The sequence below is a fragment of the Salvelinus namaycush genome, chromosome 34, assembly GCF_016432855.1.
Source record: "Salvelinus namaycush isolate Seneca chromosome 34, SaNama_1.0, whole genome shotgun sequence".
NCBI classification, from domain to species: Eukaryota; Metazoa; Chordata; class Actinopteri; order Salmoniformes; family Salmonidae; genus Salvelinus; species Salvelinus namaycush.
Window position 1 is genome coordinate 15,190,948 of NC_052340.1, and position 12,320 is coordinate 15,203,267.

The 12,320-nt window shown below is 43.4% G+C and overlaps 1 protein-coding gene across 1 annotated transcript; it reads left to right on the forward strand.

Moving 5' to 3' along the window:
* The first annotated feature begins 1,819 nt into the window (after positions 1-1,819).
* Positions 1,820-9,948, forward strand: LOC120029209 (glycerophosphodiester phosphodiesterase domain-containing protein 5-like). The gene is made up of 16 exons (XM_038974503.1): positions 1,820-1,884; positions 2,219-2,300; positions 2,612-2,715; positions 3,688-3,781; positions 4,638-4,697; positions 4,807-4,905; positions 5,045-5,138; positions 5,976-6,121; positions 6,766-6,848; positions 7,529-7,679; positions 7,789-8,013; positions 8,167-8,324; positions 8,411-8,555; positions 8,959-9,041; positions 9,180-9,259; positions 9,860-9,948. The coding sequence occupies exons 1-16, from the start codon at positions 1,820-1,822 to the stop codon at positions 9,946-9,948; spliced, it is 1,758 nt and encodes a 585-aa protein (XP_038830431.1).
* Positions 9,949-12,320: the final 2,372 nt, after the last annotated feature.

Consider the following 12,320-nt stretch of genomic DNA (forward strand, 5'->3'; position numbering starts at 1 on the left):
CTGCAAATGAGAGAACATGGGTAAATTGACATACAAAACATCCCAAGATTTACGTCCATTGGTTGAGAGAGAGGAAGGTAATAATTGCAAGAGTGAGCCAATAGGTTAAACAGCAAGCATGAGGAATGTTCATTATTGTGCTTATAGGCTGTAAGGTAAATAGGTGAATGATATTCCACACGTGGCTAGTAGGAAAGAAGAGAAGAAACCAGTCGCTATGCTGATGATACGTTTGTATTCATTCCCGGTATGCCCATAGAATAGGAAACAGCAGTGAATTATGTTATGCTAACTGGATGTAGTTAAAGAAGCATTCAGACCAGCCTTCCTGATAGAACTTTCGTAACCTATATTTGAATCAACTAACTTTAAGCTAAATGTCCAAAATGAAAACAAATAGAGTGAAGAAGGTAGATAGTTTGTGTTCTGTGGGGGAGACCTGTTTGGGTAGCCTACCTGATTGGTTGATTATTTGTCTGATAGGTAGTAGGCCTTCAGCGCTCCTATATTTACCCTCATCTCTTTCCCTAGTCTTAATATCTTCTATCCTATCCACTCTAACCGGAAGACGAGTACTCCCTCTCTCCCTTCCTCCTTCCCCCACCCCTCTCTCTCTAACTACCTTCAGGTCTTAGGTCAGTGTACAGGATGGAGTGTTAGATCAGTGGAGACAGTGTAGAGTGCTGTAGATGGAATATTAGATCAGTGGAGACAGTGTAGAGTGCTGTAGATGTTTGTTCGGTGACCTGGTTTTAAGTAGACTAGATACAGTATGTTAGTGTTTAAAAAGGAGCTGGATGCAGCTCAGTGTTGATGGATGGAGCTCAGGGCTGGAGAAGGGAGGCCATTTTGGATGTGTCCAAAGATACAGTAGGGCCTAGATTCAAATCGGACCATGGGAGATCGTGATAGAGCTATTGACATTTAAAGGTAATTCATTTCCAGTTGAGCCAGCATATGCAGCTTGTACTGCGAATGCGGTTTTCCAAACGCAGAAACATTGCCTTTAAAATGTTCATAGCTGAAATGGGCAATTGGATTGAATCTAGCCCTAAGTCTACTAGCTTTCCTCTGGTAAATCCTGGTCTGTTGGTAAACTTATGTATTGCCTGCATCATCTACTAAAGTCTCTCTAAGCTTATGTTTTGGGTTGTGATGGGGTACAACAGTTGAATTAAACTCATAAGGCATTTATAAATTCTTCAAGAAATAAATGGGTAAATATCGTACGTTTTAAAGTCCAAAAACGTATGTAGAAATTACAGATTGCCCCTTTAAGCTCCCATCTCTCTCTCTCTCTCATTCCACAGCTCTCCTCCAATACCGAATAAACTACTGGGACCAAAGAAAGTCACCATTCCATCTTCCCTGTCCCGTCTGTCTCTCTCTCCTTCCCTTCCTTTCTGTCTCTCTTCCCCTCTCTCCCCCCTCCTTTCCTTCTCTCTCTGTGATGAGGGGCTGTGGGTGAGGGTCCGTGTCCAGTCTGAAGCTGGGGAAGCTAAAGGTGGTGCGGCGGCAGCTGCTGCAGAGGTAAACTACTAGTGTCTGTGTTGTCTTGTGTAGAAGATTCCATTCTAAATGATAGATGATACAGTACTATAGTATAACCTGTCGTTAACAGGTATAATAGTATCGTTATAGTATTATAGTGTGTTGTTCTCAGGTGATATTATAGTATTATTGTAGTATATTCTTGTATATGGCATTATATTATAGTATTATTGTAGTATATTCTTGTATATTGCATTATATTATAGTATTATTGTGCTTTTATCTAGGTATGAGCACCAGCCGTTTGTGTCATGTCTGGCTGGTCTATATGGCTGTCAATGGAGACGCTACCAGAGGGCCAAGTCACAGCCTGGGGAGAGCTGCTGCAGCAGGGTAGGCCATACACACACAGAAGCACACACACACACACACACACACACACACACACACACACACACACACACACACACACACACACACACACACACACACACACACACACAGAGACTCAGACACACACACACACACACACACACACACACACACACACACACAAACTCAGACACGTGCACAGATAGGGCTCAACCAGTGTCCTCTTATGAAAAAGTGTCCTTGCAGCCTACTTTTTCATTCTGTTGTTGTAATTTGAAATGTAACATCAAAATAGCTAATTTCATAAACTCTTGAATCTCAGAAAATACCCCCTTCCCTGCCTTCTCACTCTTAGAGGGCGCTCGTGTCTGACTTGCATGCAGGGGCGACTGTCTGCGGGCGCCAGGCGGGAAATGGAGCAATTCGACTGCTTGTTAGTAAGAGGCAGATGTTAGCAGCAGAACAAAGTCAAATCAAGTAACAACTATTTTGTTTTGACAGCTTAGCTAACTAGCTAGCTAGCATATTTACATCATCATTCGCTCTGATCAGCTGATAACCACTCTTTTATCAATCATTCTCTCTCTGCTGACATACTGCAGTGTGTGTTTGTCATTTTACTGAACTATGTCTTTATAGGAAACATTACACTCTTTCTCTGACTCCCTCTCACTCTCTCTCTCTCTGAAACCCCCCCCCCCCCTCCCTCCCTCCCGCCCTCCCTCTCCCCCGTCTCTCTCTCCTCCAGGTGGAGTGTGGCAGCGTGGTAGTCCTGGTCCTGACCTTCCTTCTCTCCTCTCTGTTCCTCTACTTCTGGAGCCAGGCTCACAACGATTACAATGACTTTGACTGGTGGGTCACACACACACATACACGAGCGCACGACACACAAACACACCACACACACACACACACACACACACACACACACACACACACACACACACACACACACACACACACACACACACACACACACACACACACACACACACACACACACACACACACACACACACACACACACACACACTGATTGTACTAAACTCAGCAAAAAAAAGAAACGTCCTCTCATTGTCAACTGTGTTTATTTTCAGCAAACTTAACTTGTGTAAATATTTGTATGAACATAACAAGATTCATCAACTGAGACATAAACTGAACAAGTTCCACAGACATGTGACTAACCAAAATGGAATAATGTGTCCCTAAACAAAGGGGGGGTCAAAATCAAAAGTAACAGTCAGTATCTGGTGTGGCCACCAGCTGCATTAAGTACTGCAGTGCATCTTCTCCTCATTGACTGCACCAGATTTGCCAGTTCTTGCTGTGAGATGTTACCCCACCAAGGCACCTGCAAGCTCACAGAATGAGCAGTATTGCTGGTGGCATTATCATGCTTGATGGTCATGTCAGGATGGGCCTGCAGGAAGGGTACCACATGAGGGAGGAGGATGTCTTCCCTTTAACGCACAGTATTGAGATTGCCTGCAACAACAACAAGATCAGTACGGACATTGCAATTTATTACCCTGGCCACATCTGCAGTCCTCATGCCTCCTTGCAGCATGCCTAAGGCACGTTCACACAGATGAGCAGGGAACCTGGGCATCTTTCTTTTGGTGTTTTTCAGAGTCAGTAGAAAGGCCTCTTTAGTGTCCTAAGTTTTCATAACTGTGACCTTAATTACCTACCGTCTGTAAGCTGTTAGTGTCTTAACGGCCGTTCCACAGGTGCATGTTCATTCATTGTTTATCGTTCATAAACAAGCATGGGAAAGATCTGGGAAGTTATTTGGATTGAGTTTATATGTATGTATTGCAGGTTTAATTTTGAGACTCTGGGATTCTGGTTCCCCTGGTCTCTGGTGCTGCTGGTTGTTGCTGCTGCTCTGTTCACCTACATCTCTCTGCTGTTGGTGAGAACTAGTAATACTACTACTATAAATACTACTATACTTATACTACTGATATTACTATACTATTACTACTGTTACTACTACTATACTACTACTGCTGTTCATGTAATCTACATCTCTCTGCTGTTGGTGAGAACTAGTAATACTACTACTATAAATACTACTATACTTATATTACTGATATTACTATACTATTACTACTGTTACTACTACTATACTACTACTGCTGTTCATGTAACCTACATCTCTCTGCTGTTGGTGAGAACTAGTAATACTACTACTATAAATACTACTATACTTATATTACTGATATTACTATACTATTACTACTGTCACTACTACCATACTACTACTGCTGTTCATTTAACCTACATCTCTCTGCTGTTGGTGAGAACTAGTAATACTACTACTATAAATACTACTATACTTATATTACTGATATTACTATACTATTACTACTGTCACTACTACCATACTACTACTGCTGTTCATTTAACCTACATCTCTCTGCTGTTGGTGAGAACTAGTAATACTACTATAAATACTACTATACTTATATTACTGATATTACTATAATATTATTACTACTATACTGCTGCTAGTGACAACTATAGTACTATCACTATACTACTACTGCTGCTCTCTTCAGTACTACTACATTACTATACAACAGTACTACTGCTGCTCTCTTCAATACTACTACATTACTATACAACAGTACTACTCCTGCTCTCTTCAGTACTACTACATTACTATACAACAGTACTACTCCTGCTCTCTTCAATACTACTACATTACTATACAACAGTACTACTCCTGCTCTGTTAATCTACGTCTCTCTGTTGTTGTCTTGCAGGTACTAGCATTGTGTTTACTGTCTGAGGGACAGAGGCTGTACCTTCACTGGAGTCACAAGGTATCTCCTATCCTCCATGTAGTACAGCACACATTCAACATCTGTGAAGCAGCACAGACTGATCAGGATGACACATGTTGATTAGGCCTTTGTTATTTTTCTGTGTTAGATGGGGATCGTGGTGACCATGGCTTTCTCTGTCAGTGCCACGGCCGTTCTCTCTGAGGTGTGGAGTAAAGAGTGGAAGACCCTTCTCCTCTCCCTGCAGGTTGGCCAGTCTAGCCGTCACAGACCAATCACATCAAGCGACCCAAAGGAACAATGTGAAATGTGTATGTTCAGTTGTCTGCATTGTGATATGAACCTTTCTCACCCTCCCCTTCTCTATCCCCCTCCTGATTGGCTAGGTCACAGCCCCCTTTCTTCAGGTAGGCGGGGTTTTATTGATGACTCTCCTGTCCTGGCCAATTGCGCTGCACTTTTTTCGTATGAACAAGAGAGGTAAGTGCTCCGATTGGCTGCTGTAAAACAAGTCCAGGTTCTGGTCGTGGTTCAAAGCCTGTACAGGTATTGTACGCATCAGCTAATCACATCTACATGTATGTTATAGCAACCTAGTGCCCGACTGCATGGTCAATGACGTGGCATGCAACCATTGATTGATGTATGCAACGTCTGAGCAGAGGAACGCAACCTCTATTGACTTAGACTGAGTGGGACCTTTTCAGAGTTATAAAAGCCTGCGTAGACACTGCCATTACGCACACTGTTCTTCACTCTCTCTCTGTCTCTTTTTCCTTCCGTCTCTCGCTCTCTCTTGTTTCTCTGTCATCTCCATGGTCACTGTTCTGAGTCGTCGTGGTGACGTGAAGCTGTAGGTGGACTAGCTGACTCATGTCTGGCCTCTCTGTGGAGGATAATGACACACACACATACCTAGAGCCCTATCAGGTGTACAGTAGTCTGATTAAAGGGCAATCTGCAGTTCACACAATAACAAAGCACCCACCCGCCACCTATTTTGGTAAACATCTAAAGGATGGGGCTGGAGAAATGTAACCACTCTCATTACATTCATAGACCAAGCTTTTATAAATTCATGAGGCATTTATAAATTCTTCACGCAATCAATGTGTAAATAACATACATTTTAAAGTAAAAAAAATATATGGATCTAGCAATCACAGATTTCCCCTTTAAGCTCTGATTTCATCATTAAGACTTGTATAACTCTGGAATTAGAACACTGGACCTGCTAGACTTGTTCCAGTATGAGGTTGTTTTGAAATATATTCTCTCTCTCTCTCTCTCTCTCTCTCTCTCTCTGTCTCTCTCAAGTGCATCAGGTGTGTCTGTTGGGTGTGTACATGAGTGTATTGTTCAGTCTGTACCTGGTTCCTCTGGCCATGTATTCTCCCTGCATCAGAGAAGCTGGAACCCTGGGGCCAAAACCAACACTCCTCGGACACAGAGGAGCTCCCATGGTATGACCAACCTATCATACATCTATCATTACAGCTTCATACTACTCAATGATTCAGTAGCACCCAGAGCAGCATGGTATGACCAATCACACTATCATACACTATCAAGATCAATATTATCCCTATATATCAGTACTACCACTTGCAGTAAACAGTAAGATGACACAGAGAAGCTCCCATGTTACAACCAGTCACATTATCAACATGATCCCTATCTATCAATAACTTCAATATCAATATTATATATATCAATAACTTCATTATCAATATTATCACTATCTATCAATAACATCATTATCAATATTATCCCTATCTATCAATAACATCATTATCAATATTATCACTATCTATCAATAACATCATTATCAATATTATAAAAAATATATCAATAACCTCACTATCTATCAATACTACGACATACAATATACAGGTAAATCCAGTCACATAACTTTAACACAGAGGCTCTGGCCTCATGTTACTTTAGAGAGTCAGTTAGAGAGAGTTCCTGATTAAAGTCTGACACTGGAAAATGTACTTGGCACCGTGTTGTTGATGTGTTTGTGTGTGTGTGTGTGTGTGTGTTTGTTTGTTTGTTTGTTTGTTTGTTTGTTTGTTTGTTCTCGTGCATGTCTGACCTCTAACAGCTTGCCCCAGAGAATACTCTAATGTCTTTTGAGAGCGCAGTGGAGGCTGGAGTGGACGGGTTTGAGACTGACGTCACTATAAGGTACACACCACTCTGTCAGTCTGTCTGTCTTGTCTGTCTTGGATTGTTTGTCCGTTTGTCTGTCTATCTTGTCTTGTCTGTCCCCTTCTGATCCCTGTAATAGCCCTGTGTCCTGGCTAGCCTTGACCCCTGTCCTGCCCTGTCCTGTCCTGGCTAGCCTTGTAATAATCCTAGAGATCAGACATTAGCGTTAGCGTCCTTCCACTCCTCCCAGTTAATGTGATTGCATCCTAGCTAATCCAGTTAGCGGTTAATACTCCTGTCCAGGCCTGCTAGCCTGGCACTGGCTGTGTTCTCTATGTGGCTTTTAGCATTAGCATGTAGCATGCAGCCCTGGGTTCAAATACTATTTCGAATAATATCAGATACTTTAGCTGGGCTTGAGAGAAAGAGAAGGGGCCAGGGTGTAATGGAGTTTTCCGGGTGTAATGGAACCAATAGAATAGTTGCAAAACTGCAAACTTGGCCCATCAGGCACTCCAGGCAGGCTAAAGCAAACGCTCAAATTATTTGAAAGAGTTCAAATAGTATTTGAACCCAGGCCTGGTAGCAGGACTATAGCTAGCAGACCTAGTGTAGCTTCACCTGAGACCTGCCACATGTTTGTCTTGACCATGTGAACGCCAGGACCTAATCTCCCCCTCTCTCCCCTCCCCTTCTCTCCCTTCCCTCTCTCCTAGTGCTGATGGCGTTCCGTTTGTGATGCATGACCTCACCCTGCAGAGGACCACTAACGTAGAGGAGGTGTTTCCTAACAGAACACACACACCTGCTGCCCTGTTCACCTGGTCTGATGTACAGCAGCTCAACGCCGGGGCCTGGTTCCTCTCTGTAAGGACACGCACACACAGTAGCTGACTTTAGCACCATCGGTTAGTTAGTAACTGTATTAAAGATCTCTTTTAACCATCACACTCTCTCTCTCTCCACCCCCTCCCAGTGGGATCCGTTTGGCACGGTGTCCTCTCTGTCACCAAAGCAGCGAGCGCTAGCTGCCAATCAGACGGTTCCCTCCCTGGATGAAGTTCTGGATGTAGCGAATCGGACGGGCAGGATAGTGCTGTTTGACCTGAGACAACCTCCTCCTGGACACCCTTACAGAGACAACTACCTCAACATCACCCTGGACCTCATACACACACACATCAACTCCAGCCAGGCACGTGTGTGGATGGGGGGGTCACCGTGGTAGTTCCTACCTTCGACTCAAAGGACCATGTTAGAAAGGCCTGCTGCCGTTCAATGGTGTCTCCCTGCTCTTATAAGGGGCAGCCTTTTTTAATACTGCGTGTGTGTGTGTTTGTGTGTGTGTGTGTAGGTGCTGTGGCTGCCATCAGATCAGAGAGAGGAGATACAGCAGGTGGATCCAGAGCTGCAACAGACAGCAGGACAGACTGCCTCTATTCAGGAACTACAGGACAACCACATCACTACCCTCAACCTGCACTACAGCACCATGTCTCTACAACACGTCAGGTACACACTCACACACACATGATGTACTATAAAATGTCTCTCTGCTCACCCACCATGTATGTATGTGGGTTTTGTGTGCGTTTCAGTAAGTACAGGTCGGTGAACATCAGTGTGAACCTGTATGTAGTGAACCAGCCGTGGCTCTACTCTCTGGCCTGGTGCAGTGGAGCATCCTCTGTTACCACCAACAACATGCTGCTGAGAGATATACACACACCGCTGCTCCTTGTGGTGAGACACACACACACACCACAGGAAGTGGAGGACAGGCTCGTAGTAATGGCTGGAACGGAATAAATAGAATGGTATAGAACTCATTAAGCACATGGTTTCCATGTGTATGATACCATTCCATTCCAGCCATTATGAGCCGTCCTCCCTTCAGCAGCCTCCTGTGACACACACACACATTTACTCCTTATGGTGATACACACATATCGCTATTCATCATGGTGACACACACACACACACACACACACACACACACACACACACACACACACACACACACACACACACACACACACACACACACACACACACACACACACACACACACACACACACACACACAGCTTCTCCATATGGTGAGACACACAAACACACACTAATGTCTTCACGTGTTTCCCTACAGACTCCAGAGCAGTATAGTGTGATATGGGTTCTGATTGACCTGGTCTCTGCTGCTCTTATCGTCTGTGTCTTCATATTCCACTGGTGAGTTCACACGTTTCTACATACATGTCAAAAGTGTGTGACTGAGGCGATTACAGTGGAAAATATAATGGGTTAATTAGATAAAGGTATGTCTGTAAGGTGAAAGTGTGTGTGTGTGTTTGTCTCCCTGTCCTACAGGTGGCGTGAGCGAGGCCTACACTTCTGGTCAGGCAGTCGACAGACACACGAGACCGGGCCTTATAGCAAGTTCAGGACCGGTAAGGACAACAACAATGTCATACTGTACATCACTATGGCCCTCTCCCACTGGACTAATCTTCTACTTGTGTGGAACACATAGGCGCACCAACATTTTCATCTCTTGCATAAACTGTACAGTTTATGAGCTGGAATAGCTGTTAGTTTCTGACATTCTTTTCAAATTCTGAAAGAATCTCTGCTCAATGCCAGTGGTGTTCTAACCCTCAAGTTTATTGGACATTAAAAAGCCTGTTTCATCAGAGGCAGTATGTTAGTGCATTTTTAAGGCAGTGTACATTCGTGTTCCTCTGGGATGATTTGAGCTTTTACTCTGAATACCGGCGTATCATAAATGATTCTGTGTTCCGTCTGTGCCTCAGATCCTGTGGAGTCAGGGTGGGGTCGATGGAATCCCTTCCACTCAGAGTCACCTACTAGAGCTCTCATCTCTCTCCCTCTGGACCTCAACCCATGAACTCAACTCATGAACCTCCCATGAACCATTCCCAAACCCCAAATCTTTGGTCTTCAACCCACACATGAACCCTGCACCAACCCCGCACCTGAACTCCAACTACCACACCCCTGACCTCTAACCCTTAACCTTTGCCCAGCAGAGCTCAGCGACGTCTGGTCCATATCCAGTGGGAATGTCCGAACGGAACTACGGACCCCCAGTACCCTCCACACCATCACAGAGGAGTAACACACACACACACACACACACACACACACACAGACACTCACCCAGTCACGCACACACAAAGTGTGACCACACAAGAATGAGCATAGGGAAGCGGGAAGGAAAACAAGAGAAGAGGATGAACTGAATGTGTAAAAAGAGGAAGAGGCTGATGTAATGTGAAAGATAAGCCAGTATTTTGATAATCCTGACTAAGACTGTTGTTCCTGTGTCCTCATCTGACCAGCTCATTCACACCCCTTCTGGTGACCACTGGAACTGCAGAACTGAATTGCTGGAATATGAAATATACACTGAACAAAAAATATAAACTCAACATGTAAAGTGTTAGTCCCATATTTCATGAGCTGAAATAAAAAATCCCTGAAATGTTCTATATGCACAAAAAGCTTATTTCATCCCTGTTAGTGAGCATTTCCTCATTTACCAAGATAATCCATCCACCTGACAGGTGTGGCATATCAAGAGGTATGAGGTGCACCTTGTGCTGGGGACAATAAAAGGCCACTTTAAAATATGCAGTTTTGTCACACAACACAATGCCACAGATGTCTCAAGTTTTGAGGGAGCGTGCAATTGGCATGCTGAGTGCAGGGATGTCCACCAGAAAATGTAATGTACATTTCTCTACCATAAACTGCCTCCAATGTTGTTTTCGAGAATTTGGCAGTACGTCCAGCTGGCCTCACAACTGCAGACCACGTGAAACCACGTCAGCCCAGGATCTCCACATCTGGCTTCATCACCGGCGAGATTATCTGAGATGGGTTTGGAGTGAGGGGTAATGAGGAGTATTTGTCTGTAATAACTCATTCTGATTGGCTGGGCCTGGCTGCCAAGTGGGTGGGCCTATGCCGTCCAAGGCCCACCCATGGCTGCACCCCTGCCCAGTCATATGAAATCCATAGATTAGGCCCTAATTTATTTATTTCACTTGAATGATTTCCTTATATGAACTGTAACTCAGTAAAATCTTTGAAATTGTTGCATGTTACGTTTATATTTTGGTTCAGTATATTGTTTTTATTCTCATAACTGTAATGACATCAGCTGCATTAGAGGAATGTATTAACTAGTGTCTTATATTTTCTGTGTGAGTGAGTGGATGCAGGTGAACACTGACTGTACTGTGGTTTTAGTTTGATACGGTTTTAATGATCAGGAGTTGCTATTTATATTTGAATGTATGACCAAGCAATAGCCTAGGGTTTTAGCATGGCAGTGAATACAGCGTCTGCTTCTGCTAACACACGTATCTATCTATCATGAGATTTACTCCTAAATCCTAATGGTTTATTTTGAGGTTGTAGAAGCTGTGTATGACTTTCAAGTGTTGTGTGGAAAGTTGCTGGTTTCAGGTGTTAGTCTGTGGGTTGGTTGGTTGGTAATGGCTCTGCGGACAGTGTTGAGCAGGAGACAAGAGATCTAAGTGCCATAGGAGACACAATGTCCACAAGCCACTGGCCAGCCATACAGAGGAGAGGAGAGAGATTTTATGGGCTTCTACAAAACTTTTGTTATTATCTGAAGCCTTCTAGAACTCTCCAAGAGATTCTGGAACCCTCCCAAGACATTCTAGAACTATCCCAGGGCATTTTAGAACACGCAAAGACATTCTAGAACTGTCCTAATACATTCTCACAAGCCATTCTAAAACTCTCCAAGACAGAAAATACATGTTGACAATCTGTATGTTCACAGTAAGCCAACTAACAGAGCAGTTGACATCCTGATGACCAGAGAGTAAAATAATGATCTTCTGCCATTGGTGGAATTGCACTCCGCCTTGCTTGCATTAGAGACCGCTAGGCTATACAAATACCATGCTATCAGGAATCGAAACCTACATTTGGTGCCAACAATGATTCAAAGGTATCAAAAACTCAGAATGTAATTGTTGTTAAATAGCAAAAGGATACATAGTATTTCTGGTTGTTTTCTGTATAACAGGACGACCGTTTTGTTTTAATGTATATGAGCCTTCTCTATGTTCTGTTACTATTTTCTGACTGTAAATGGTATTACCTGATATTAAAAATCTTTAAAGGATTGAGTTGGTTGCATTCATTGATTAACCCATTTGATTCCATGTCCACAGTATAACGCTACTTCTGTTACTCCAGTTGAAAAAAAGACATCGGCCACTGTCTCCATCCAATCATCTTTATTGTTTTTATAAAAACAGACAGGATCCAATCTGAGGGTTCTAATCTACAATGCAGCTTTGTTTTGTTTGTTTTTGGTACTTTTTACCCCTTTTCGTGATATCCAATTGGTAGTTACAGTCTTGTCCCATTGCTCCAACTGCCGTAGACTCGGGAGAGGCAAAGGTCGAGAGCCATGCATCCTCCGAAACACAGTGTTGACACCAATGT